This window comes from Sabethes cyaneus, chromosome 1 (genome assembly GCF_943734655.1).
Source record: "Sabethes cyaneus chromosome 1, idSabCyanKW18_F2, whole genome shotgun sequence".
Taxonomy (NCBI): domain Eukaryota; kingdom Metazoa; phylum Arthropoda; class Insecta; order Diptera; family Culicidae; genus Sabethes; species Sabethes cyaneus.
This window is the reverse complement of record NC_071353.1, coordinates 166606548-166633587: the sequence shown is the minus strand read 5'-3', so window position 1 is coordinate 166633587 and position 27040 is coordinate 166606548. Positions and strand designations below refer to the sequence as shown.

Genomic DNA, 27040 nt, shown 5'->3' with positions numbered 1-27040 from the left:
TCCCACCAGTGCATTGTTGTCTATCATTGCGTCAGCAGCAGCAGCAGCAGCATGCAGATATATTCTACTGAATCCTTCCACAACTGGAGCTAATACTTTCAGTATTCTTGTGTGGGCTTTCAGAATGTCTGTTTTATTTGTATGAGAGTCCATAGCCCCCTACCACAGGGGTGAGAGGTCTCTAACTATCATAAAATAAATTCAAGACTCCAAAATCTCCCACATGCCAAATTTGGTTCCATTTGCTTGATTAGTTCTCAAGTTATAAGGAAATTTGAATTTCATTTGTATGGGAGCCCCCCCTCTTAGTGGGGGGAGGGGTCTCTAACCATCACTAAAACCTTTCTTGGCCCCAAAATCCTCTACATGCAAATTTTCACGCCGATTGGTTCAGTAATATTTGATTCTATAAGGAACATCCCGACAGACAGACAGACAGAAATCCATTTTTATATATATTTAGATTATTTTTTCTTTGTTCTTTATCTATTGATATACTTCCTATTTCCTATTTTCTATTTTTCATTTTTCATTTTCTGTTTTACATTTTGTATTTTACATTTTCTATTTTCCATATTCTCTTTGCCACTACAGTGGTAACCTGATTTTGTCACTCCCCGATTTTGTCACGTTTTTGACCCGATTTTGTTACGCTTTTGATTTGTCCACATGAACTGCTTTTCTGCTCAGATTTTATATGCAATTGCTTTTATGATGCATTGTGCGCCTGCAGTAGCGTAGCAGTAATTGGACTTTCAGAGAGAAAAAGGAGGGATGGACTGTGTATTTTAGTACTAGTACTACGGGAGGAAGTGTGTTGGAAAATCTATACCTATATAAATGGATTTCTGTCTGTCTGTCGGTATGTTCCTTATAGAATCTAAAACTACTAAACCGATCGGCGTGACAATTCGCATGTAGGGGTTTTCGGGGTCGGGGAAGGTTCTTATGATAGTTAGAGACCCTTCCCCCTAAGAGTGGGGCTCCCATACAAATGAAACGCAAATTTCTGCATAACTAGTAAACTAAACAAGCAATTGGAACTAAATTTGGCATGTGGGTGCTTTCGGAAAAAAATTTCTATGATGAATTAGGACCCCTCCCCTCTTTAGAAAGTGAATTATGAACCCCCTCTCCTTTAAGAGCCTTCAAGGAGCTTAAACAACTATTCCGGGCTAATGATACCCGCAAGTTTTACGAGAAGGTGAACCAAACTCGCAAGGCCCAAACACCAAATCCGGACATGTGTAGGGACGAGGGAGGGGACCTAATCACAAACGAGCGCGAGGTTGTCGACAGATGGAAGCAGTTCTTCGATGAACACCTCAACGGCGATATAGCAGCAGGAGACGCAATGGAAGTTAACCTCGGAGTACCTACAAACGACAACAGCGTACCGGCTCCAGATCTCGAAGAGATCCGACGAGAAATCGGTCTGCTAAAGAATAATAGAGCCGCCGGAAAGGACCGACTCCCGGCTGAACTCTACAAAAATGGCCAAGAACCGCTAGCAACGGCACTTCACTGGCTGACTTCAAGGATTTGGGAAAAAGAGAAACTACCGGAGGAGTGGATGGAAGGCGTAGTCTGTCCCATCTACAAAAAGGGCGACCGGCTAGACTGCTGTAACTACCGCGGCATTACGCTGGTCAACGCCGCCTACAAGGTGCTCTCCCAGATTTTGTAGTGTCGTCTATCCCCAATAGCAAGAAATGTCGAGAGTACAATGTGCCCACGCATCATATTTTCGTGGATTTCAGAGCAGCATACGATACCGTTGAACGCGAACAGCTATGGCAGATAATGCACGAGTACGGTTTTCCGGACAAACTGACGCGGCTGATCAAAGCTACCCTGGAACGAGTGATGTGCTACGTGCGCGTTTCGGGGACACTCTCAAGCCCTTTCGAATCGCGCAGAGGGTTACGGCAAGGGGATGGACTGTCCTCTTTGTTTCAATTCAATATCGCTAATGAAGGTGTGATCCGGCGAGCGGGCATCGAAACGAACGGAGGAACGATCTTCAGTAAGAGTAGCCAACTCCTAGCCTTTGCAGACGACCTCGACATCATTACTAGAAACCGTGGGACGGCGGAGGTAATCTACGCCAGACTAAAAGCGGAGGCTAGGGGGATAGGGTTACAAATTAATGCCTTGAAAACCAAATATATGGTAGGAAGAGGCTCCCGAGAAAATAACGTTTGCCTTCCACGGACAGTGACTATTGACGGTGATGAACTGGAAGTGGTTGATGAGTTCGTATATTTGGGATCTCTGGTCACCGCCGACAATAATACGAGTAAGGAGATCCAACAACGCATTCAAGCTGGAAATCGAGCCTACGTTTTCCTTTGCAAGACGTTTCGATCTAGGAGCATACAGCGCCGCACAAAGCTGACGATGTACAAAACGCTAATCATACCAGTAGTCCTCTACGGACTTGAGACAGTAACTTTACTTACGGAAGACATACGTACACTTGCCGTTTTTGGACGAAAGGTGTTGCGGACTATTTTTGGCGGAGTACAGACAGAAAGCGGAGAGTGGCGGAGACGTATGAATCACGAGCTACAGGCACTGCTTGGAGAGATTCCCATCGTACACCTGGCGAAAGTTGGGAGACTACGGTGGGCCGGCCACGTCGCAAGGATGCCGGACGACTGTGTAGTGAAATCCGTTCTCTTCAAGAACCCCACCGGCACCAGGAATAGAGGGGCTCGACGTGCTAGATGGCTCGACCAGGTTGAAGCCGACTTGCGTGTGTCGAGACGCGCAACGAATTGGCGACGAGTAGCCCAGGACCGAGTACAATGGAGAGGAATTCTTGATACGGCAAGAGCCACTCCGGCTCTCGGCTGAATAAGTGAGTAAGTAAGTAGAGACTGTATCATGCACACCAACGTTGAGTTACAACCGTTGCACCGCTCTACAGTTGCTCTGTTGCTTACATAGCACCTCTGTTTTGAGGTAGGCTATCTGTAACACTAGGTACTCCATCCAGGTTGAGACCGCGGACCGTTCTAAACATGTCCGAAAATGCCTGTAACGTATGCATTAAAAAAATTGACTTTTTTCGAATGGTGATTAAAAGAACTAAGACAGCGAGTGGCCTTCCGGCAGTTAACCGGAACATCCGCCATGGCGGACGAACACATGCATGTAGGAATGTTTTTGAATTCTTTCTTCGTTTTATTAATCAATTCCTCCCCAGTTTTCGCGACAACATTGTTGGAGTAGATCGTACGCTTCAGGTTTACCCAGAAATTCTTGATGGGACGCAGCTGGGGGACGTAAGGCGGGTTCGCCGACTTCGGTATTCAGCCGCTTCATCTCCTCCAACGATCGCGTCTTCGCCCTTATGGTATTTTTTGATGAACGACGCAACTTCCGGCAGGCACTTCGTACTATAAATTTCTCCGTTCACGGCCAGTCCGGAGCGAAAGAAGAGCGACTTTGACATCCCCTTCTCGCTGATTGTCAGCCACAGCAGCACCTTCTTGGAGACTTGATGTGTGAAATGAACTTCACCTCGGAGTTCACAAAGTCCATGCATTTAAAGCACCTTTCCATTTCTTTGCTCTTGTAAAGAATGACTTTGAGTGGGCACACACTCCACCCTACTCTCACTTTGCCCTGCTTCAGCATGCTTTCAGCCGCCATCACCGAGAGTCATATCGTTGCCGTCTGCAAGCGGCCGTACGTTTCGTTCAACAGGATTGCCATCGGTACACCCTGTAGGTCGCATTTTTCCGTCAGCACGTTCCCCTTCTGAAGAAGAGCTTCTGTTTTGACCACTGAAACAAGACTCTCAAATTCGCCCTTATTAAGCGCGCGACGTATCTTCAAACTCCACCATCTGGTGGGTTGAGTTATTTATAGACACAAATTGTGCCTTTTCCTCGATCTATTGTAATCGAACCACCGAATTGAGAAGTTTTAATCTAACTCGTTTTACTCACGGGACGACGAAACTGTACATGACGTTGTTCGTCCGTTAGCGTGTTAGCCGCGATTCTCAACGGGTGTTGTGGGTTCGAATCCGGTTAAAATCTCGGATTATAGCTTGGTCCCCATGCACCTTCCAGCATTGGACAAAAGGTAGGAGTCACAACGACTACTTGTTAAGCGTAGCTACTAGAAAGGGGGGGCCTTCCTCTCACCTTTTCGCTCTTTCTCCTTCACTCTAAAATTTCATTACTTTCTTCTACCGCCCCTTCGTCTGTAAGCGTATTACTTCGCGATTCTCAACGCGGGTGTTCGGAGAAAGGCTCCGTTCCTATGAAAATAGACCAACCGCGAGTTTTTAGTCTTGACCTTGAAATGCGGTCAAACATATTTTATTAATATTTTTTGAAACGATGGTTCTCCAATTAATGAAGGGACGGTACGGAAAAGTAATGAAAGTTTTTTGGAAAATGGAGGGGAAAGAGTGGAAAGATAAGGGGTCAAGATCAAGACTAAAACATGAGGTTGGTCCATCGTCTTTTCCCTTCATTCGTTATTTCCCTCCTGGTCGTCTTTACGTTGGTTGTCTACTGGGGATTCTTTGTCCCCTGGTGAGTCACGATCTCGTTTCTCGGTCCGGTGCGCAGATTACGGAATGTCCCCGGTGTAACCTGTACTCCGATCTTCCATCCCAAGCTCTTCCATCCCAAGTGTGTGTGTGTGTGTGTGTGTGTGTGTGTGTGTGTGTGTGTGTGTGTGTGTGTGTGTGTGTGTGTGTGTGTGTGTGTGTGTGTGTGTGTGTGTGTGTGTGTGTGTGTGTGTGTGTGTGTGTGTGTGTGTGTGTGTGTGTGTGTGTGTGTGTGTGTGTGTGTGTGAGAGAGAGAGAGAACTAATCCACTAACAACCTCAGTGCTCCTGGCTCGAAATCCCAGCAAAAATATGCAACTTACGTGACATTACATTTTCTCCGGAACCGCTTAACCGATTTCAACAGTTTTCTTATTACGCTAAGTCTAATTCTCTTAAATACCTTTGGACAAAGTACTTTGTAAGAACAAAAAGTAAAGTGTCCAACGGTATTTAAGAGTCATTCTAGTTCTTACGTTAGCACGACTACGTAATTGAAGCTAAATCTAATCTAATCTAATCTCACACTAACGCAGCCAATTCTTGAAGGCATCCTGGAAAATGACGGTTACTTGAATCAATCATTTTTCTTATCAACGGCCAGGCCAACTCCGCAGCATGTACCGCAGAGAGAATTCCAAGGAATCAAGTGGAACCAGAAAAAATACCTAATTCCATTAAACTCCTTGAAATCTTCCTATATACATAAATAATGATTTATTTAGAGTCGTTGGGAGTATCTTTGCTAATAAAGGTTAAGTGATACTCCGGACCCTCAGGGATGAACTAATGGCATTTAGACCAGAAGCCATGCTGCGCAGAGTTTTGTAAAAAAACAAATAATTTACCATAAGCAGTTCAATCGTTGTGCCTAAACCTGTATTTCTAGGTACTAGGTGTCGATTAGCTGAACGTTTCTCAGAGATGGCAAAACCGGTTCATGCGTTACTAGGCTTGTTTGAAAGGTAATACAGCCTCATAGATCACTATTAAATCCATGATAAACATACAAGATATAATCATGTGACAGAATATGTGGTTGGTGTGTCCATCTGGCGGAAGGAGTCGGAAGTCACAAGCCGGATTGGAATGTCAGAGCAGATACAGAAATACACTAAACTATTTGTTCGATCCAACGGTCAGATTTTTATCTCAACGTAGCCGTAGAAAATAACGTTCAGTTTGTTAGGTCGTTCACTGAATTGCCAATCAAAAGAAGGTAGAAGGTAGTAGAAGAAGGTACTCGCGTTCGGTAATTTCTGCTCGCATCTGTACAACAACACACCACCAACGACCGTTACCGTTATTGCACGCAATAACCGAAAAAGGGCTAATAAAGATAAAGTGCGTGCGTGCGTACGTGTCTATAGCGAAAAACTAAAAGGTGCTATCGACCTTTTCCGATACCGTTTTTACCGACACCGGAGTCAGGCAAACCCCTGTATAAGCAATGCCTTTGTGTGACCTGTTGACGTCACCAAAAAAAAAGAAACAATAGCAAAGGGGGTTTGGGTAGTAAAATTACAACACCGACAAAAACAGCATTAAGAAAGAAATAATTGGCTACAGGTGTTTGGAGCAGTGATTGGATGACAATTATTAAGGTAATGTCCTAAGTTGGGAGCACGGTTGCAGTCACACCTTTGAATTTTGTTCCAATTTGTATGTTCTCCATCAGTTGGCAGACGACAAAGTTACATTTCATTTGTGTCTTTCTCTGCAGACGCAGACTGTCTCCGACAGTGCGATTAATGGTCCTCGGGGGTGTGACAAACCGTGCAAATGTGCTGCTGCCGACAGACAGGGTTATTATTTTAACATTCATTTTTTAATACCGTTGATGATGGTGCCTCTTTCGTAGTTGTAGCGTGAAATGGAAAAATGCTGGCGGGGCGCAATTGGATCTCACAAAGCAAACAATCCGAGAATCAGTTAACCCTGAACAAGCAACAGTTTCCAATGCTTTTTCAATCACAAACACTGTCTTTCGGCATAGCAACTTTGCTGCATCCTCAGACGCCGTCTTCGTCGTTGCTACGACGACAATGAGGTTGTGGGTTAGAAAATTGTATTGCTTGGACCAGCCAAGCCAGCCAGCACGAAGGAAAGTGAATGTCATTAATGTTCGTTTTTTTTCGCCTCCGATTACTGCCTCCGGAAACGACCGACCAATGAAACAGCATGACAAACTGAATAAGTAATGATGTTAATGCTTACAATAATGACGATAGCCATCATTCCTTTAAGCCCGGCGGGAAGCCGCCCTTTTTCCGATACACTGACTACGGTAGGATAGGACCGAAAATTTTCCCAACAAACAGTCTGCATGCAGGCATGCAGACTGTGCCGAAAAGGGACAAAAATGATCTCGATAAACTTTCCGGAAAGTCAGCGCTTCCTCTCCCTGGTTCGATGCAATTGTCGAACCTTTTTTTGTTTTCGTTTAACGAGTTTTTTAATGAACGAAAAACTAATTGTAAACCCTTTCCGTTTCACCTACAGCCTCTTCAGTGGCAGTGTCAGCTTGGACTTTAGTGATAATTTCGGTGGAACGTTACTACGCCATCTGCCATCCGCTGCGATCCCGCCGCTGGCAAACGCTGAGCCACGCGTACCGCCTGATCGCACTGATCTGGTGCGGCAGTTTGTTCTTCATGCTGCCGATAGCCGCCCTCAGCAAGCTGATCCCAACCAATCAGGGTAAGTCATTTGCCGTCGTCGTCATCGTCACCCCTTCGTTCGAAAATAAAAGGAGGTTAATGACAATTTAATCGAGCCAATTACAAGTTTTCATTCCATTATTTAACCGGAAAATGTATAATTCGAACAACTTTAACGTGCTTCATCAACAAACAAGAAAATGAACGTCAATAGCGCCAAACGAAAAAAAAAACTTTTCCGTTTTCACAAAATTTCCTTCACGCCCAATCGGTCATTGGTTTTTATCTCTTCTCCGTTTCACACTCCAACGCAGGCCATCACAAATGCCGGGAACTGTGGTTCGACCGTGGCTACGAGCGAGCTTACAATCTGTTTCTGGACGTGATACTGCTGGTGCTACCGTTGGCCATCCTGGCCGTGACGTATTCGCTGATAACGCGAAATCTGTGCCGTGGAATGCCGCACGGGTTCAAGCGGTACGGGAAAACGATTGGCTCCTGCCGAGACCATCAGCACCATCAGCACCATCACCAGCAGCAACGTGAGCAGCAGGAAGCAGACAATGGATTGGATAGAAGTAGCACTCGAAGTAGGCGCCGCTGGCGCTCGCAAGGCGCTCGGAATAATAACAATAATCGAGGTAAGGAAATGACAGCAAATAGTCTAGTTTTACGGCTGCTTAGGGGTTGAGCAGTTCTTTTGTTCGCACACAGGCTTCCGTGATTAACGAGGTTTCTTCTGGCGCACCGTGGGATGAAACCCAAATCTAGGTGGACAAAAGTACCTAATTGAGTAGTTCTCGCTGAAACGGGGCCACTACTGACACGAGGTCTTCAAATATTGGAACTTTTGCGTTTAATTGGTTGAAAATGGTTTTAAAAATAAGAATTACACTTTTGATACCTCGAAATAGTGGACCCCTCGTTCGCCAAGGGGCCTGGCAGTTTAAAAAATAGTTGAATTTTGAGCAAACCTTGAAATCTATATCATGTGATATTTCATAAATTTACCATGAAACAACTAACAAATGACCCGGTTCTGTATAGAAAAAGAGAATGGCTTTCAAATGGAGTAAAAAAATTTTTGAGATGGCCATTTTGGATTTTATCAAAAAATCGCCGTTTTCACCATGAGCCCCCCAACCGATTTGCCTTTTAAGACCCTTAATGGAAAGCTGAGAAAAAATTCTACAAGAAACATTCCTAAAATTTGGTGTGCAATGGCATTAACTGAATAAAACAACCAGTTATTTGTAGCAAGGTTCACAATTTTCATATAATTACACTGAAGTCACTTTTTACGCGACTATTTTTACGCGAATTTCGGAATTTGCGCGGTTTTTAAGCGAATTTCGGAATTTACGCGATTTTCGAATTTACGCGGTTTTTTTACGCGAATTGCGGAATTTGTGCGGTTTTTTACGCGATTTTCGGAATTTACGCTGTTTTTTTACGCGAATTTCGGAATTTACGCGGTTTAGTTTTCATTACGCTCAGTTTCAAATAAACTCTTATTCAGTTTCAGTGAAGCTTGGAACTTGGTTTCAATTAAGTTTTAGGCCCAGTTTCAATGAAGTTTTAGCTCAGTTTCAATCAAGTTTTTATCCAGGCTCAGTTCAGTTTCGATTCTGTTTCAGTTCAGTTTCAATCAATCAAAATCTGTTTCAGTTCAGTTCAGTTTCTCTTCAATTTTAGCCAAGCTTCATTTAAGTTTTCTTCCAGTTTCAGTTCAGTCAATTTCAAAAAACTCTATAATAACTTAATTCAGTTTCAGTTCAGCTTCTACTCGGTTTCAGTTCAGTTTTAGTTTAGTTTCAATTAAATTATAGCTGAGTTTTAGTTCAGTTTCAATTCGGGTAGGTTTCAATTAAGATTTTATTCAGTTTCAGTTCAGTTTTTGTTCAGTCAAGTTTCAAATAAGCATTAATTTAGTTTCAATTCAGCTTACGTTCAGTTTTAGTTTAGTTCAGTGTCATTTTACTTTTTATTCAGTGTCAATTCAGTTTTAGCTGCGTTTTAATTTAATTTTAACCTAGTTTCAGTTAAGTTTCAATTCAGTATTAATTCAGTTTTTGCTCAGTTTTAATTTTACAAAAGTAAGCTTTCATTCAGTTTCAGTTAAGTTTCAATTAAGGTTTAGTTCAGTTTAGTTTCAAATCAGCTTCAACTCAGTTCAGTACAGTTTCATTTAAATTTTTATCCAGTTTCAGTCCAATATCAATGAAGTTTTAGCTCTGTTACAATCAAGTTTTTAACCAGGCTCAGTGCATTTTCGATTCTGTTTCAGTTTAGTTCAGTTTCAGTGGATCAAAAATCAAAATCTTCAAACCTGTGTTCACCTCAGTTCAGTTTAAGCTCAGTTTCGTTAAAGTTTTTATCCAGTGTCAGTTCAGCTCCGTTTCAAATAACTATAATAGTTTTATTCAGTTTCAGTTTAGTTTCACTTGAGTTTTTATTCAGTTTTAGTACCGATGAACTTTAGTTTCAATTCAGTTTTAGTTTAGATCAGTTTCAATTAAGTTTTTATCTAGTTTCAGTTCAGTTTCATTTCCGTTTTAGTTTAGTTTTCAGTTAGTTTCAGTTAAGTTTTAGTTCAGTTCTAATTTAGTTTCAGTCAGTTAAGCTACATTTAAGTTTTTATCCAATTTCAGTCCAGTGTCAATTTAGTCTTAGCTTGGTTTCAATCGAATTTTTATCCGTTTTCAGTTGAGATTCAATTTAATATTAGTTCAACTCAATCTCGAACAAGTTTTTATTCAGTTTCAGTTCAGTTGTAACTCAGTTTCAGTTCAGTTTTAGTTTAGTTTCAATTAGATTTTAGTTCAGTTTTAGTCAGTTTCAATTCGGTTAGGCTTCAATTAAGATTTTATTCAGTTTTAGCTCAGTTTCAGTTCAGTTTTTGGTCAGTTAAGTTTCAAATGAGCATTAATTTAGTTTCAATCCAACTTTTTATTTAGTTTCAGTCCAGTGTCAATTCAGTTTTAGCTGAGTTTTCATTGAGTTTTTATCTAGCTTCAGTTCAGTTTCAATCAGCAAATTTCAGAATTTACGCGGTTTTTTTTAGCGAATTTCAGAATTTACGCGTTTTTTTTACGCGAATTTCGGAATTCAAGCGGGTTTTTACGCGAATTTCGGAATTTACGCGGTTTTCGGGATTTACGCTGTTTTTTACACGATTTTCGGAATTTACGCGAATTTCGGAATTTACGCGGTTTTTTAACGCGAATTTCGGAATTTACGCGGTTTTTTTTACGCGAATTTAAGAATTTATGCGTTATTTTTAAGCGAATTTCAGAATTTACGCAGTTTTTTACGCGATTTTCAGAATTTATGCGTTACTTTTAAGCGAATTTCGGAATTTACGCTGTTTTTTACGCGATTTTCGGAATTTACGCGGTTTTTTATGCGAATTTCGGAATTTACGCGGTTTTTTTTACGCGAATTTCAGAATTTATGCGGTTTTTTTATACAAATTTCGGAATTTACGCGGTTTTTTTACGCGATTTTCGGAATTTACGCGATTTTCAGAATTTACGCGGTTTTTTAACGCGATATTCGGAATTTGCGCGGTTTTTTTACTTGAATTTCGGAATTTACTCAGATGTGCTCAAAACGTCTATTTTTTCTCGTAGTGTTGAAATCCACAAAGTATTTTAACGCGAATTTCGGAATTTACGCAGTTTTTTATGCGAATTTCGGAATTTACGCTGTTTTTTTACGCGATTTTCGGAATTTACGCGGTTTTTACGCGATTTTCGATATTTACGCTGTTTTTTTTCGCGATTTTCGGAGTTTACGCTGTTTTTTCTATGCGATTTTCGGAATTTACGCGGTTTTTTATGCGATTTTCGGAATTTACGCGGTTTTTTACGCGATTTTCGGAATTTACGCGGTTTTTTTTACTTTAATTTCGGAATTTACGCGGTTTTTTATGCGATTTTCGGAATTTGCGTAGTTTTTTATGCGAATTTCGGAATTTACGCGGTTTTTTTCACGCGAATTTCGGAACTTACGCGGTTTTTTTACGCGAATTTCGGAATTTACGCAGTTTTTTTACGCGAATTTCGGAATTTACGCGGTTTTTTACGCGATTTTTGGAATTTACGCGGTTTTTTTAGTTGAATTTCGGAATTTACGCGGATGTGCTCAAAACGTCTATTTTTTCGCGTAGTGTTAAAATCCACAGTTTTTTTTACGCGAAATCTTGGTTTTTTTTCACGCGAATTTTGAAATTTACTGAATAAAACAACCAGTTATTTGTAGCAAGGTTCACAATTTTCATATAATTACACTGAAGTCGCTTTTTACTCGACTATTTTTACGCGAATTTCGGAATTTACGCTGTTTTTTACGCGATTTTCGGAGTTTACGCTGTTTTTTCTATGCGATTTTCGGAATTTACGCGGTTTTTTACGCGATTTTCGGAATTTACGCGGTTTTTACCTTTGTTATACAATATAACAAAGGTTTAGGAATTGGTCGAAAAACACGAAGTTGATCCAAGGCCCGGAGGGCCGTGTCACATATACCAATCGATCAGGTTCGACGAATGAGCAATGTCTGTGTGTGTGTGTGTGTGTGTGTATGTGTGTATGTGTGTGCGCTTCAATTTTCAATCGCCTATTTCTCGGAGATGGCTGGACCGATTCGTCTGCTATAACTTTTATTTGAAAGGTATTATTACCTAGTATATCACTATTAAGTTGTTTCGTGGTCCGACTTTTGGTTTAAAAGTTATAAGCAAAAATGTGAAAATTACGTGACACGATTTTCTCCGGAATCACATAACCGATTTCATCGATCTTAGTACCGAATAAAAGCTCTTACTATTGCTAAACTTCACGCCAATTTTTATTGAAAACAAACAAGTGGTTTAAAAGTTAGCCTTAAAAAACCAGTTTTGACAAGGTTCAAATGATCGCCTGTTTCTCAGAGATGGCCAAACCGATTTACGCGCTATTAGTTTCATTTGGCAGGTAATATAGCCGGATAGATCACTATTGAATGGTTTTTTGATTGGATGTTTAATTTGAAAGTTATGAGTAATTGAATACACCACACCAAAATTAACAATAATTTATAATGATTTTAACTCAGATAAATAACCTAATTCCAATTATTTTAATATCAAACGAGAGGTTTTCACACCACGAATATATATGCAAAATTTCATAAGAATTGGTTTTACCGGTCAAAAGATATTAACCCTCGGACATTCGCGCCAACTTTTATAACACAGTTACTCGTGTGCACAATAGCCCAAAACCAAAGAAAACGTGCGCACTAGAGTTTTGACTAGGAAAACTTGGTTTTAAGTTTATCAAACCTTTGGAAGAGTTTCTTAAAATTGAAAGATCTATCGTCTGATAAAATTTGAATTTTGATTAATCCCCCTAAAAGTGAAATAAAAAAATTATTTTCCTTCGGTTTCAATATAACACATCGATGTATTCTGCAAAGTTTTAGAGCATATTATTACAAGAAATTTTGCTGAAGACAGTAACCTTCTATCTCTTCAACGAAGAGATCTTATTTATTATGTATGAATTTGCAAAATCAGTTTTTCTAATTTAGCTCTTTTTGTAATTGTTGTATGGCTTTTTCATGCATTACAAAGTTGTATAAATAATAAAAATACACAACTTTGCTGAACATAGTATACCTCTATGTTTGCTTGTTTACGAACTGTAGAACTTTGATTATAAACAATACCCTGATTTTGACCCCGAATTACTCGACTACCAACAGACGGATACATTTTAAACATTTTACATTTGCTGGTAGTTTTGCTGCACACAGACACCATTTTTCAATATCAAGAAACGAGAGAAAATTCCAGTTGGGGCCAATTGCGGTACACCTCATATGCTGCTTGCTTCGTTTCTGTGATGTCGGTTTATGCTAATCTTGTTTCCTAACAATTTAAACTATTAATGCATTGAATTATTCTGACATTTTGCTCATAACAAGTTTACCGAAGAATATTCGTTAGTATATACGTAATATATGATTTGTAACTTTATAACAATATGGCATTCAAAAACCTACATATGGTGTACAAAATACAACAACGTGAGTAACCGAAGGTTCATAAAAATTGATGAAATTTATTCAAGAAAACTTGATTGTAGTGAATCAAATAGAATGGCATTACAGGAAATTATGCATAGTTCAAAAACCTATAAACTAGACCTTTACTACGCAATGTATATGTTAAAGAATAATATTTCATCTTACAACTTACCTTTACTTGCCCTTACCCTCATTAGTAACAACTTGCTCAGCAATTTCATGAGAAAAGAAATTATCAAAATTTATAAGTGCTTCTATTAGGTTCAAATTTTGTAGACTTATTCAATTTCCAAAAATTTCATGTGTTTGGTTTACACCTGTGTCGATTTCTATCTCAAATTGCAAGTAAGACCGTATAACAAAGGTTTCTTTCACCACTAGGTTTTTACTTTAATTTCGGAATTTACGCGGTTTTTTTATGCGAATTTCGGAATTTACGCGGTTTTTTCCGCGAATTTCGGAATTTACGCGGTTTTTTACGCGAATTTCGGAACTTATGCGGATTTTTTTACGCGATTTTCGGAATTTACGCGGATGTGCTCAAAACGTCTATTTACGCGATTTTTTGACGCGGTTTTGATTTACGCGGGGCGTATCCTTCGCGTAAAAAGCGACTTGAGTGAATTGTCACAATTCAATTGTGATATTTCCAACATTTGCTATGAAACAAACTACAAATGACACGGTTCTGTAAAGAGGAGAGATAGGGTTTATGAACGTAGTGGAAAAAAATCTGCGGCCATCTTGGGTTTGGCCGCCAAATTGAATTTTATCAAAAAATCGCCGTTTTCGTCATGATTTCCTCAAAAATCGGTCGATTTTAAGACCACCATCGGAATGCTAAGAAAAAATGCTATAAGAAATATCCATCAAATTACATTTGTAGTGGCATTATTTTCGTTTTACCTTTGTTATAGTATATAACAAAGGTTTAGAAATTGGTCGAAAAACACGAAACTGATCCGAGGCCCGGAGGGCCGAATCACATATACCAATCGATACAGCTCGACGAACTGAGCAATGTCTGTGTGTGTGTATGTGTGTGTGTATGTGTGTGTGTGTGTGTGTATGTGTGTGTGTGCAGCTCATTTTCTATCGCCTGTTTCTCGGATATGGCTGAACCGATTTATGCGTTATTAGTCTCATTTGAAAGGTATTATTGCCTAGTATATCACTATTGAATTGCTTCGTGGTCCGATGTTTCGTTTAAAAGTTATAAGCAAAAATGTGAAAACTACGTGACACGGTTTTCTCCGGAACCACACAACCGATTTCAATGATCTTAGTACCAAATGAAAGCTCTTGCTAAATTATAAAAATTTTCAGGAAGTTTTATTGAAAACAAATAAGTAGTTTAAAAGTTATGCTTAAAAACGTGTTTTGACAAGGTAATAATTATCGCCTGTTTCTCAGAGATGGCCAAGCCGATTTATGCGCTATTAGTCTCATTTGAAAGGTAATATAGCCGGATAGATCACTATTGAATGGTTTTTTGATTGGACTTTTAGTTTGAAAGTTAAGAGTAATTGAAATTACACGTTAAAATTTACAATACTTTGTAACGATTTTAACCAAGATAATTTATCTAGTTTCAATTGTTTTAGTATTAAACGAGAGGTCTTAACACTGCAAATGTATTTACCAAATTTCATAAGGATTGGTTCTACTGGTCAAAAGATATTTAAAAATGATTGATGAAATTTATTCAAGAAAACCTTAATGACCAAACCTTTAATTGGACTAAACATTTAAAACAGAATAATATAGTAAAAATGTGTAATTTTTCAACGGATGTTTCTTTGCAGCAGTTAATTAATAATATATAGCACATTTTCTTACACTTTTAGGGTGACCGTGAATCCACCTAATAGGGTGACACAAATTTTTGTTTTTTATATGCGTCCAAAAAAATAGCGTCTTCACAAAAATTCTAGAACACTAAAATAAGCAACTTTGCTGCATATAGTAACTATCTGTCTCTTACTGGTTGCGAAATTTAATGATTTGTTTGAAGAAACCACTTTAAAATCAAGCAAAGCAAAGCCATGGGTGTAAACGTCCTTCAGAACTTGACCCTTCTTTATCGACAGACTTCGCAGCCGGTTATTAGAGTACAGGAAAATTACGGGGCTAGGGCAAAGATCCTATTAACTCTGTAGCGACACCGATCAGTCTAGATTCGAACATACAATGACTGGCTTGTTAGGCTAGCATTGTACCCCGAAGCTAACAGCCACTTTAAAATCGGTATACGATGTTTTCATTGCTCTCCTATATTCTATAAAATAATTTATAGCTTAAAATACACTCTGAAAATTGTTTATCGCTAGGATGCATATGGATGATAACTAGCACAGCGTTAACAAACAGTTGAATTAAATTCCGAAGACGTGTCGATTTCTTAATGATCATTTCCAGCTCAAAACGCTAAGCGCAAAAAGCCAGTTTTTACTCGACTATTTTCGATTGGAATTGGAATTTGAATGTGAAAATAGTTTCTTTCTAAACCTAATATTTGACGAGCAGCATTCCAAAAGGTCTCTTTGCGACTCGTCCCTTACGGTCATTACGGCGGCATAAATGCACTTGAATGCGTCTATTTTGCATGAAACGGTTACTGGTGTTATTGGAAAGCTTATCCTTTAGAATAATTGGGTTGAAATCTATTTATGCCGCCGTAATAAGCATAAGAGAAGAAACGCAAAGAGAATCTCTCATTTGCACATTGGACCTGTTGACATGTTGGTCGAGATTTCCAGGTTTATCTGTAAGTAAAACATAAAAAGTTTTGACAAAACGGGTCTTTTTTTAAAAAGGAGGTACTACCACTAATCGTACCACTTATGGAGGTATCAATCGGCACCAAATTTAAGATTTTTGCTTTCTGACCTAAAATGAACAATCTGACAAAATTTGGTTCAAATCCGTGAAAGTCGATTACACGGTTATCGGATACTTTGTATGTGTTGACTCCAATAGATAATTTTGAGATTTCACAACTGAATAACTTGAGAACGGCTGGGCCTAAGAAACAGTTTATATAAGAATTTAGTTCAAAGTGATGCGTATATAATTTGACTCTGTCAGTTTTATGAAAATTACAAATTCAAATACAAATCAAACATAATATTTTAACTGAAAATGCCTATGTCAAATGACATATAAGATGGTATAACAAAGGTTCCTTTCACCACTAGGTGGATTAAATCGGGTTTTTACCTTTGTTATACTATAACAAAGGTTTTAATCCATTCGTTTTACGTAAAAATTATGATTTTGGTAAGTAAACCGGTAATTTTTACTTCATTATTCAATACGGTCTAGCAAAAAAGGGCCGACCTGGACCGATGTAATCTCAATTAATTTCGGAGGCCAATATATTACTAAACATCTATACAAAATTCGATTTTCTGCTTTTGAGCAGTTTCTACGTTATTGACATTTGAAAAACCACATTTTTTTTAGAAAAAATGCCTGTAGCTTCGGAACTGAAGGAGATAGCAACTTGATTCCTTCAAAGAAAATGTGCGTTTTCCATGCATGTAAAAGTCCTCGGAAGGCATGATTTGTGAGAAATAAACACGAAAGAAGATATGCAGAAAAAACGGATTTTTTAGGTCCACCCCGACCAAAAAACTTTAAATAGCTCCAGCCTAGCAACCATAAAAGATAGAACTTTCATTTCTTTAGCACATTTACTTAAAATTTAATGTTTTTTAACTTTGCTGAACATTGCTGAACTCGCTTACTATGATGGTCACCCTAATGTCATATACACCAAAAAATGCGGAAGTTAAAATAACAAACTTACTCCGAACATACGATATACCAAGGACTAACGGTTTTAGCGTAATTAATTTTGTCCACCTAGATTTGGGTTTCATCCCACGGTGTGACGGCCCACTCGGTGAAGTTGTTTCCTTTTTTCGAAGTCATTATCTCGTACCAACTAAACTGGCAGGCGGCAGCAGGCACTGGCACCGAACGGGTCCGGCCGGAGTGGTAAACTTCTTTCAACAAGATAACGAACGGAGACTTGGCTCTCGTTATACCTCCTCTAACACAGTTCAGTACCACTGTGTTTGTTTATCCCACCGGAAAAGGGTAGAAAAATCTTCTGAGGGGGGGACTGTCAAACAGGAGGAGACTGGAAAAATTTTGATTCAACTTCAAAGCCAGCGACCGGCGGGAGCCGCCACCCCGGAAAAGAGCGGAAAAGAGCCGAGGGAAAACTCTCCAGATAATGAATGCTGAGTGGTATGACTTTTCACGTTTATGCTCTCATCGCAAATGTTACTTTTAGTTCTTTTAGCATTGCAAATAATGCTGTGTGCTTTGGGGTGGAAATGTGACCGACTGTTGAGCGTTGCCGAGCAGAATGGTAGTGTTTTTTTTTGGCAAAAAGCAGAAACAGAAACAGCAGGGGAGTACAATGTAGCAATATGTAATAGTTTCAGTTTTCATTTTATTGGAGCATATTTGAACAGTATTTTCGATGCAATAAACTAAGAGGTTTTTTTTCTATCTTATTGATGTACTATTTAGACAAGATGGTTTCAGATTGTTATGATTTACTGGCACAATTGTGAACAAACTACGGTTTCAACGTAATGTTAACGAAGGTGCGTTGCAACGGAAGCATGTGGCATTCCCCCTTGAAACTTCGAGGTCAATGGTAATTAGTTTAGCTCGGTTGAACCACTTGCTCCTCCCTGTGAGTGTGGGCTCGAACTCAACTATCCAGTGACGCCAAAAGCGGTTGGCATAGACCTGGGACAGCTTCCATTCCAGGAGGATCCGATTAAGCAGTGATTCGGAGTAACCGCTTGGAAAGGCTCATCTATTCGTGGTAATTCTGCCAGCGGTCAAGAGTTGATGAGAAGCTCGAATTCAGTGAGTGTGTTCCTTAGCATTTCATCAGTGGGTGCGCTGATGACTTGGGTGCTTTATGGCTTTCTTCACTGACTGAACGAAGCGTTCCCATACTCCGCCGAAATGTGGTGATGTGGACGTCGACGAAATGTTCCATCAGCTTGCCCTGATTCACTTGCTACGAGGCTTCCTTCGATTGGAACCGGTGAAGTTGGTGCCGCGATCGCTGACTATCTGCACTGCTATAATTCTTCTGGCGATAAAGTTTCGGATCGCGGGGATGCACGGTCCTTCTACCGACAGCTACTTGTATTGATGGGAGGTAGTCGATGCCAACGTAGGCGAATGGACGACCGCCCGGACGGTATACCAACCTTCTCCGGGGGTGTCTGGTTTTGCCTGCTGAATCTTGCAGAGTTGGTATCGTTCTCGAACATCTGCATCGGACATCGTTAAGCGTTGGGTCATTATGAAGGCTAAACTTCATGCCTTGGGGGGTGGAGAACCAGCTGGCCAGCTGAAGAAATAGTGGGTAAAAGTATCAAAAGACAACCTTACAAGTGGTGTCAATGGCAAGGTGCCGAATGCCAGGTTTGGGATTAGATATTTCATAAAGCAGTGAAGTACAAAACTAACTATAATGTGCTATAATGTAGCAGTTTCGTCCTAAAAATTGGAATAAAATCCGACTTAAAATAAATTTTTGGGCGACCATTTTTACGTGTCTCACTTTTTTTCGGGCAAAAAAAAGCAAAGCCTAGGTGCTACATTCCGTTATCGAAACTTGATTTTCTGTTTTTATACGACAGACTTCGCAGCCAGCTGTCAGAGTGCAGGACAATTTCAGGGCCAGTTGCTACGATCCTATTGACTCTAACAGACTCTCCCAGCCGAGATTCGAACATACGACGACTGGGTTATTAGGCCAGCGTCATACCTTGAAGCCAGTTGGGAGGCAAGTAAAAAGTAGTAATGACCAATAATCCCAGTTCGTGTTTACCGAAATTTAACGAAATCGTTCGGAATTTACTCTAGATTTTATAGTAGATCACCATTAAACTACAGTAGGCGCTATGGTAAATTTTGCTCAGTTTTGTGAGATTTCGGGAGATCTCACACAGCCACAGCTATTGCCAATCAAAGTCAATATTAATTTTGTGAAGTGAATTTTCGAAAAGTAAACTTTCTAAATCGAGAATTAACGCTTTTGTATCAGCAGCCAGCCCTCGAAAAAATTGATAATCCTGCATGAAAGCGAATATAAAACGCATTTAGCGCATACAGTTTTGCCCCTGGAAGTATTCTTTTATCTGACAGCCCATGTACACGACTACTGAGTTGCTGACAGTTTATCGCATCACATTTTTATCGACTTCAAAACAATGTACGATATAGTCAATCGAGAACAGCTATGACAGATGACGCAGGAGAACAAGGGTACCTTCCTGAGTTAACTTAAGTGCAATTGATGTAGGTTATTATGAATGTCTTGCGAGTGCATTTGCTCCGGTGACCATGTTCCGGACTGATATATTTAGGTATACAGAGGTATCCTCTGGAGGTCTGTAATATTACTGAAGATTAAAGATAATTTCTTCAAGTATAGCCTATTCAATACCTACGCACTGGCAAACGACTAGTTCGTTGGCATCAAGAACGAGTTCTGCGAAAGATTTGGATTCATAGTGAATGTCTAAAACAGGACGTGAAAATTTCTTATTGGGGATTAAACGCATAGGTTTGAAAAGAAGATCTTTTTCTTCTAGTTAAAATAGAGTTCATCATTAAGAGATATGTGAACACGAAGTAGAGGAACCAGCATTTGCCAGTTCAAAGCGATGAATGGACTTCGAAACTTCTACAGAACTGTAGGGCAGGAATTACATAGACCGATGCGTATGTGTAATGATACAGATACCAAAGTGATTGCTACTAAACCGACAATTGCAGTCAAGTAAGAAGAAGCATTTCGATCTATTAAAAAGGCCATTAGCATAAATCCATTCTCGAATGCACGACGAATTAAGTGTGCATGCAACAATCAGATTCACCATAAGTTTGTAGATTTTAAAGCAACGTATGAATTAGTTAAACGAAACGAACTGAGCTATATCAGAACGACGAAACAGATTAAGTTGATTCGAATAAATCTGTTGGGATCAAAACTATGCTTACGATTTGCGGAGGAGATTTCAGATAGAAAATCATATGACAGAGAGAAGTAAAGTCCAAATGAAAAACTACTTTAACTGCTGTGTATGATAGCTTTTTCCTAACACTGCTTTAAGCATGCTCCAGATGATGACAAATGCTAAAGTGTTTGCGTATATCAAATGGTTATTTAGACTGGAGGGACAAAATTAGATATGAGACTATCTAATATAGGGTTGTGTGGTAATAGTTTAATTGCCAAAACACTCGGGTGCCAACTGAGAAAGTGTGCATTAGAGTCTCACTTAGCAATTGAACTACGCAATATATTTTTGGCCTCATATCGAAATTTTCCAGTTTCATCCCGTCTACCATTTTTCTCATCAAACGCTCCTCCACTTTAATAAAAAAAAAATAGCTAAAAGGTGGCTCAAATGAATTTCGGAATGCTTCCATTGTTTCCGGCAAGCACAATTAAAACAAATTCAATAAAAACTAGTCATGCAGTATAACAAAAATTTTCGGAAGATAACGGACATATCATTAGACCACAAATGAACTCATTGGAATGAAAATGTCCATCTTGTACAGGTTCGGTGGAGGCCCACAAATAGAATTCTGTAGTTCTAAAGGATGTACAACCGATGCTACCTAAATCATTCAAATTGTTAGATTCCCCATGTCATCTCTCCGTCTCATGCGCTCTTTCGTGCTTTTTCTCTATGGAGCACGGAGCAGACACACGAACCACGTGTTGTACCCGGTGTTGTAAAGCGAGTAAAACATGGCAGACTGGCTGGCCACCTAGCGAGAATGCCGAACACTGTCCGGCGGACACAATATTTGGTGAGGTAGTAGCCGAAAGAGCGCAGCGACCAATGCTCCCATTGGATTTACGCTACCAAAGATAATAGTTGGGCAGTGGATATCCGGGCCATTGGAAAATGGCAGGCTAAGACATAGTGGTTCCTTTGACGGAAGCCCAGAGGCAAACAAACCTTTCAATTTTGCTCTCCGGGCTCTTGTTAGATTCTATTAGGATCTTCAATTCGAGCCTGACAGCGATGCTCAGAGGGTGCTACCATTAAAATCCGGTCGAAACAGCACGGAACAGTTATGTTGCTTCAAGAAAGACAGCAGCCGTTTTTTCCAGACGCTCATTCGCGTAAATTTTCGAACCCGGTTGTAGTTAATGAAAATGTCACTTTTCAAGCCGCAGTTTGCCAAACCCTATGTTTTACAGCGAAATTTAACCTTTGCCCTTCCGGTTGCTATATAAAACCCCAGCCCAGGAAGTTGTTTTATGTCAGTGTTGACGTAACTTTCGTCGTCCAGCAGTACGCAATCGGATTTCATCAGCATCATCGTGTACAGCTTCCGGGATCGTGTTTTGTTTCGGCCTATCTTTTAGCTCGTTGCACAGTTGTAGACGACATTTCCAGCTTGTTGTTAACATCTCGGACGGAGAGGATGAGGTTTCACCTAAAAGCGTTTTCGATATCCCTCCAAATCAGGCTTTTCTGGCTGCCGTTGAGTCTTCGCCGAGTTTCCTTATGTTGGTGACAGTTGATTTGGCCATTTTGAATGTCATATTTTACATGCCATGATTTTATTTATTTATGTACTAAAAAAATTAACCTGAACCATACTAAGGAATTAAGTGTTGAACAGTCGTTCGTGGCGAGCGGACGCATTGTTTGCGCCGGCTGGTAGAAATGTAACTCTATCGGTTTATAGTGAGTAAGAGTGTAAACTAAGTATCGCTCAAGCTCACTGTTTTTATTAAACGCGAAGACTTTTCGACGTGTTTTAATTTTTGTGCGGGTTAAAAAGAATTTTTTCGCGTGCGTAGTTTTTCGTTTATCAAAATATTGTAAACGATAGTGGACGCTATGGTGCAGTGTTTGTGCTAGTGTTAAATCCTTGGCCCTTCTGTAGGCAAGTGGATCGTGCGAAATTTAACATTCTCGCTAAGTATATGCGAATGTGCTTCACTACCGTGTTTCTCCTGTACAAGGCAAAGCACGGCAAAAAATCATCCCCTCTAATAGCATGCCGATATTGTGTATGGATTATTAGAGGAGACTGGGAATATGCGGGTGGAAGCAACGCTCTTCTGCCCGAATATTATTCTAACACAGGATAAGCTTGGCTGATCGTTCGTGTTAGAAATCGAACAGCCGCTATCCCAGTGTATAGTAAAACATTCTCGGTTTTATTGTTCTCTTAGAGATAGTAAAAACAGAATAGTAAAGGTAGGGTGGACATACCGGTTTTTGGTTGATGCACGGTTCTTGGCGATTTCAACACGCGTGGTTGTTTTCTGGCATTTATTTTTACACATTGCGGGAATCTATGTAAAGTGCACTGGTGACGTCCATCATATTCATTGTCAAATATGATGGATGGAATTAGTGCATTTGACCTTGATTTAGGGCAGTGTGTGGACGTTTTTGCCTGCTGACTTCCGGCTCGTGCCAGAATAGTTAGAACTCGGTATTGGGCGAAAATTGTGTATACTCACCCTACGCGTCTATCCATCGGGCGCAAGCCTTATGTGATTTTCAATATCAGTGACATATTGAGAGCCGTCTAGGTGCAGTGTGTATACTATTGTTTATCCGGGGTTGAAACAATATCACTTGCCACGTGTGTGCGTACATGACAATCAATGTGTTGTGCTCTGATACGCACACAGATAAAACACGACAGTTAATTGTGGTGTTAATAATTTAAAGCATTAGGCCGTGTCAGTGAAGTAGTCTGCTCTGCTCTTTTCGTGTGTATGGGAAAAGTAGTGCGGACTCTTTTACTTATTTGGTTTATTGGTCATAATTGATACTTTCACCCTACCTGTGAAATCTAAACACATTAGGCGGCAGGCTGATTGTGTCTTGTGTTAGTACGCTCGGTCTACTGCCTAAGGAAATGTCTGGTAGTATGTAACGGATGAACCGTAGGGTGACTAACCTTTTTTGGGCTTCATCGGCGACTGTGCATAGTTTGGACACTACCCTAAGATTTTGCTGTGGGTGTCCAGACTGTATACAGTTGCTGATGGTGTCCGGAATACGTTGGTCACCCTATACTGCTAAGCTTTGCAGCTGTAAACAGCTGTTTTGGGTTGTTTCGGGTCTTTTCCGTTCGACGACTTAATACATTTTTATTGCAAAATGATTAAAGTGTGAAAGGCATTTGCCATTGCATGAGCGCTTGCCTGGCTGCATGAATATGATTTGCTGTTGTTGAATGTACAGCCTAATGTAAGATTGTATACTCTGCAGCAGCGGAAGTTTTTGCAGGCGCAGGCGCGCATGCTATGACGAGGGCCAAAGAATTATTCCACTTCAGCTTAGCCCGTGCGTTGAACACAAGCGGTGCTAATTTAACCTTGCGTCGCAACGTCTACGCTTGACTGTTCCTTTGTGTTGAAGAAAGTGAACAGTCTATCAGTGCGTGCGAAGGCTTCGGATTACTGTTCTCACAAGAACATTAAGGTGATAGTTTTTGTTTTGGCTACATGAACTTATCATAACATAGGGCCGGTTTTGTCTGTCTTTGCAGCAGCCGGTGCGTAGAAGCAAGAGGTGCTGTTCACCGTAGGTTGGTGCACTTTTCGTTTTCTATTATTGCAAATTGCATCAAAAACGCGAAGTGCAGGAAGCTTGCAGACTTTTTGCAGGCGGAGTCCCGGCGGTGAGCCGTCAATTATTCATGTCAATTTATTCGAATTGATACTCGCAATGAGTTGACATAAATATTTGAAGGCTCGCTGCTGGCATTTTACTTGTAGACTGTTTGCAGGATTTTTGCATTTCGCGTTTTTCAGTGCAATTTGCAATACTAGTTCTGGCGAAGACCATTTAATTTTCGATCCAGAACCTGTCCCTTTAACCAATTGCGGCATCTTGGATAAAACATGATTCGATCGTGGTTTATCTCAACATGATCGTCATTGGAAAATTGTGAAACTGGTGTCAAACAAAAGTTTCATTGCAAAACTTTGGAATAAAGTGCCAACAAATTTCTTTTGTAGCATTCAAAGTTAAAGTGCAGTGTCTTTGTCAGTTGACTGACAAGAAACCGCGGACTTAACCCACTATGTCCCAGTGTATGAAATTACTGTAATTTCAATTTACACCAGGTCAAAATGGGTTAATGGGATCTTTGGATCCTACATCTAAAATGAATCGAATTTCAGGAAACTGACATTGCGAGACATTTTGTTGTTTTTACCGAAAACGGTATTGAGCTTTATGCTCTCAGTTATCACGTAACATCTCCCAGGGGGTGTACTACTGATAATTTAACTTATCGAGGATTATAGCACTCCTCTGGGGGTATAGTAGTCACTCGGTTTATATGTTTTTGTGTCGTCTAATGTCCTCAATCCGTCCCATCCTATTCCTTCTGTTTTCCTTCCCGTCCTCATCAGGTAAATGATGTCACGGGCAAGATGGGCAAGGCTCAAATTCTCCATACAATTGTGAGAAACGTGCCGCTCGAGCCAAAAATGCTGATACCTGATACCTGATACGCAATCGGATTTCATCAGCATCATCGTGTACAGCTTCCGGGATCGTGTTTTGTTTCGGCCTATCTTTTAGCTCGTTGCACAGTTGTAGACGACATTTCCAGCTTGTTGTTAACATCTCGGACGGAGAGGATGAGGTTTCACCTAAAAGCGTTTTCGATATCCCTCCAAATCAGGCTTTTCTGGCTGCCGTTGAGTCTTCGCCGAGTTTCCTTATGTTGGTGACAGTTGATTTGGCCATTTTGAATGTCATATTTTACATGCCATGATTTTATTTATTTATGTACTAAAAAAATTAACCTGAACCATACTAAGGAATTAAATTTTTGCTTAAACATTACGTTATGCAGAAGGTTTGAAATGCTATTTCTTTTCTTCCTTCTGATGGGACACTTTTGGTTGTTATAACTCCTCTCTGGATGCCATTTTCACCTCTCAGTTGCTGAAGTAGTTTTCCGATCCAATCAACTTCAAGCGTATTTAAATTCAAGGCAACAAGTGATCGAATATATGAACTGGTTCTTGATACACTGGTTTAAAGTCACTCAACCAGTTTGTTAGCTTTTAGTGCAAAATGTGCTATGTCGCATCTGCTCTGCATACTTTGCACTTGGTGAAACTTGCTATTAGCGTATAGCCATCGGCAAACTGAGCTGTTCGTTCATCAAAATCAGCACCTGTCAGGATGGTTATGAATCAATTCCTGTTGTTTTAAGCTACAGCGGACAACACCTAGAGACAGCCAGGGAGCCCTAGTTGGTTGTGGGGCTGAAACATAAGACTGTAATGTGTCAGTATCATCACTACTCACGATGAGAGTGAATGAAATTTCAAACTTATCGATGGAACGTACATTAAGTATGCATCTGTATAGCATCTACTTGATTATTGAATCGCAGATTCATGGTACACAGCTTAGTAGGAAACATGGCGTCTCCATCAGCTTAATAATAAGGAGACGCGTGGTTATATCTAATTTGCATTTTTCAAACTCCATGCCGTAATCATTGGCGTGCTCAGGCTGGACCACTCTAGGACCTTCTCTGTAAAATTCAATTTAAACCAAAATAATATCTGTAACCCAAAAATCTACAAGTTCTAATACAGACAACCACAGACGAACCAATAGGAAGACAAATCCCGGACCATCACTGGTTATCAACTTATCAGGGCTCGACCCATGGAACAAATTTCATCTTCCATCCCCTTGGAAATTATGCACTATCCCAAGATAGGTCGATAAAGTAAATTGAGCGCAGCACGTAGACGGACGTAGGCGTCCGCGGTAGTCGACAGAAGCTTTGAACCATAGAATCGCACCCGTCTCTAAAACCTTGAGATCAAGTAAATGTTTGCAACAACGTAATACCGTCGAATGACCAATCCTGTCAACGTTAAGACCTCGAAACGTTTTTTTTTCTCCCTTCTGAATTCATAACATTAACTAAAATTTTTAATATTTTGCTCCTACCTTTCTTCAGCCGTTCACTTTACCTCTTCTCATCCTCTCCCTGGTTAGCTCCACCTGAAGCAATCTTACTTGACCTAAACGGGAACATCATTGGAATAAATTAGACAAAATATAGGTATATTTTCTTCGTGATCGCCTTGATTCACAGGCAGGAACGTTAACTGTGATTTCGATTACTTCATTTTTATAAAAAAAAGTGGTAAAGCCCTCTCATCCCAACAGGTAGAAGATTCTTTACGACGTACAGACTTTTACTAATTTGATATCTGTGCTTGGGAAGCACGCCAGAAAAAGCGATAAGGTCCTCTCGTGTCTGACCTTGAAAGTTTTCGTTAATTTTCACTCATTCTTGATTGAAAAAGGAAATACTAATAGAAACCAGCTAATTGCTACATCTGCAACGAGTCGATCGGTATCCAAACCATGAAAATTCATTCATAATTGGCAGAGCCAAGACGTAGTCCTACGTCAAAAGCGAAAAAAAGGAAAAATTTGACAGAAGGAGAACTGGACTGACAAAGGTATAAAAAAAGGTAAAAACGCAAAAGAGTGAATAAGAATAAAAACTGGTATGAAAAAAAGAAAAATGAAACAAAAAACGTGACAAAAACGGAACATGAAGAGAAAAAAGGCGGAAACGAAGAAAAAGAAAGGAGGAAAAAGAAGGGACTGAACAGAAAAATATTAAAAAATGGAATAGAAAGGGAG

The 27040-nt window shown here is 40.0% G+C and overlaps 1 protein-coding gene across 1 annotated transcript in view; it reads left to right on the top strand.

Moving 5' to 3' along the window:
- Positions 1-27040, top strand: part of LOC128732412 (cholecystokinin receptor type A-like) — a 125741-nt gene that overhangs the window by 69248 nt on the left and 29453 nt on the right. Inside the window, exons 2-3 of the mRNA XM_053825659.1 lie at positions 7075-7272; positions 7547-7873. Of these exons, the coding sequence (XP_053681634.1) occupies positions 7075-7272; positions 7547-7873 (525 nt within the window). The remainder of the gene's footprint in view (positions 1-7074; positions 7273-7546; positions 7874-27040) is intronic.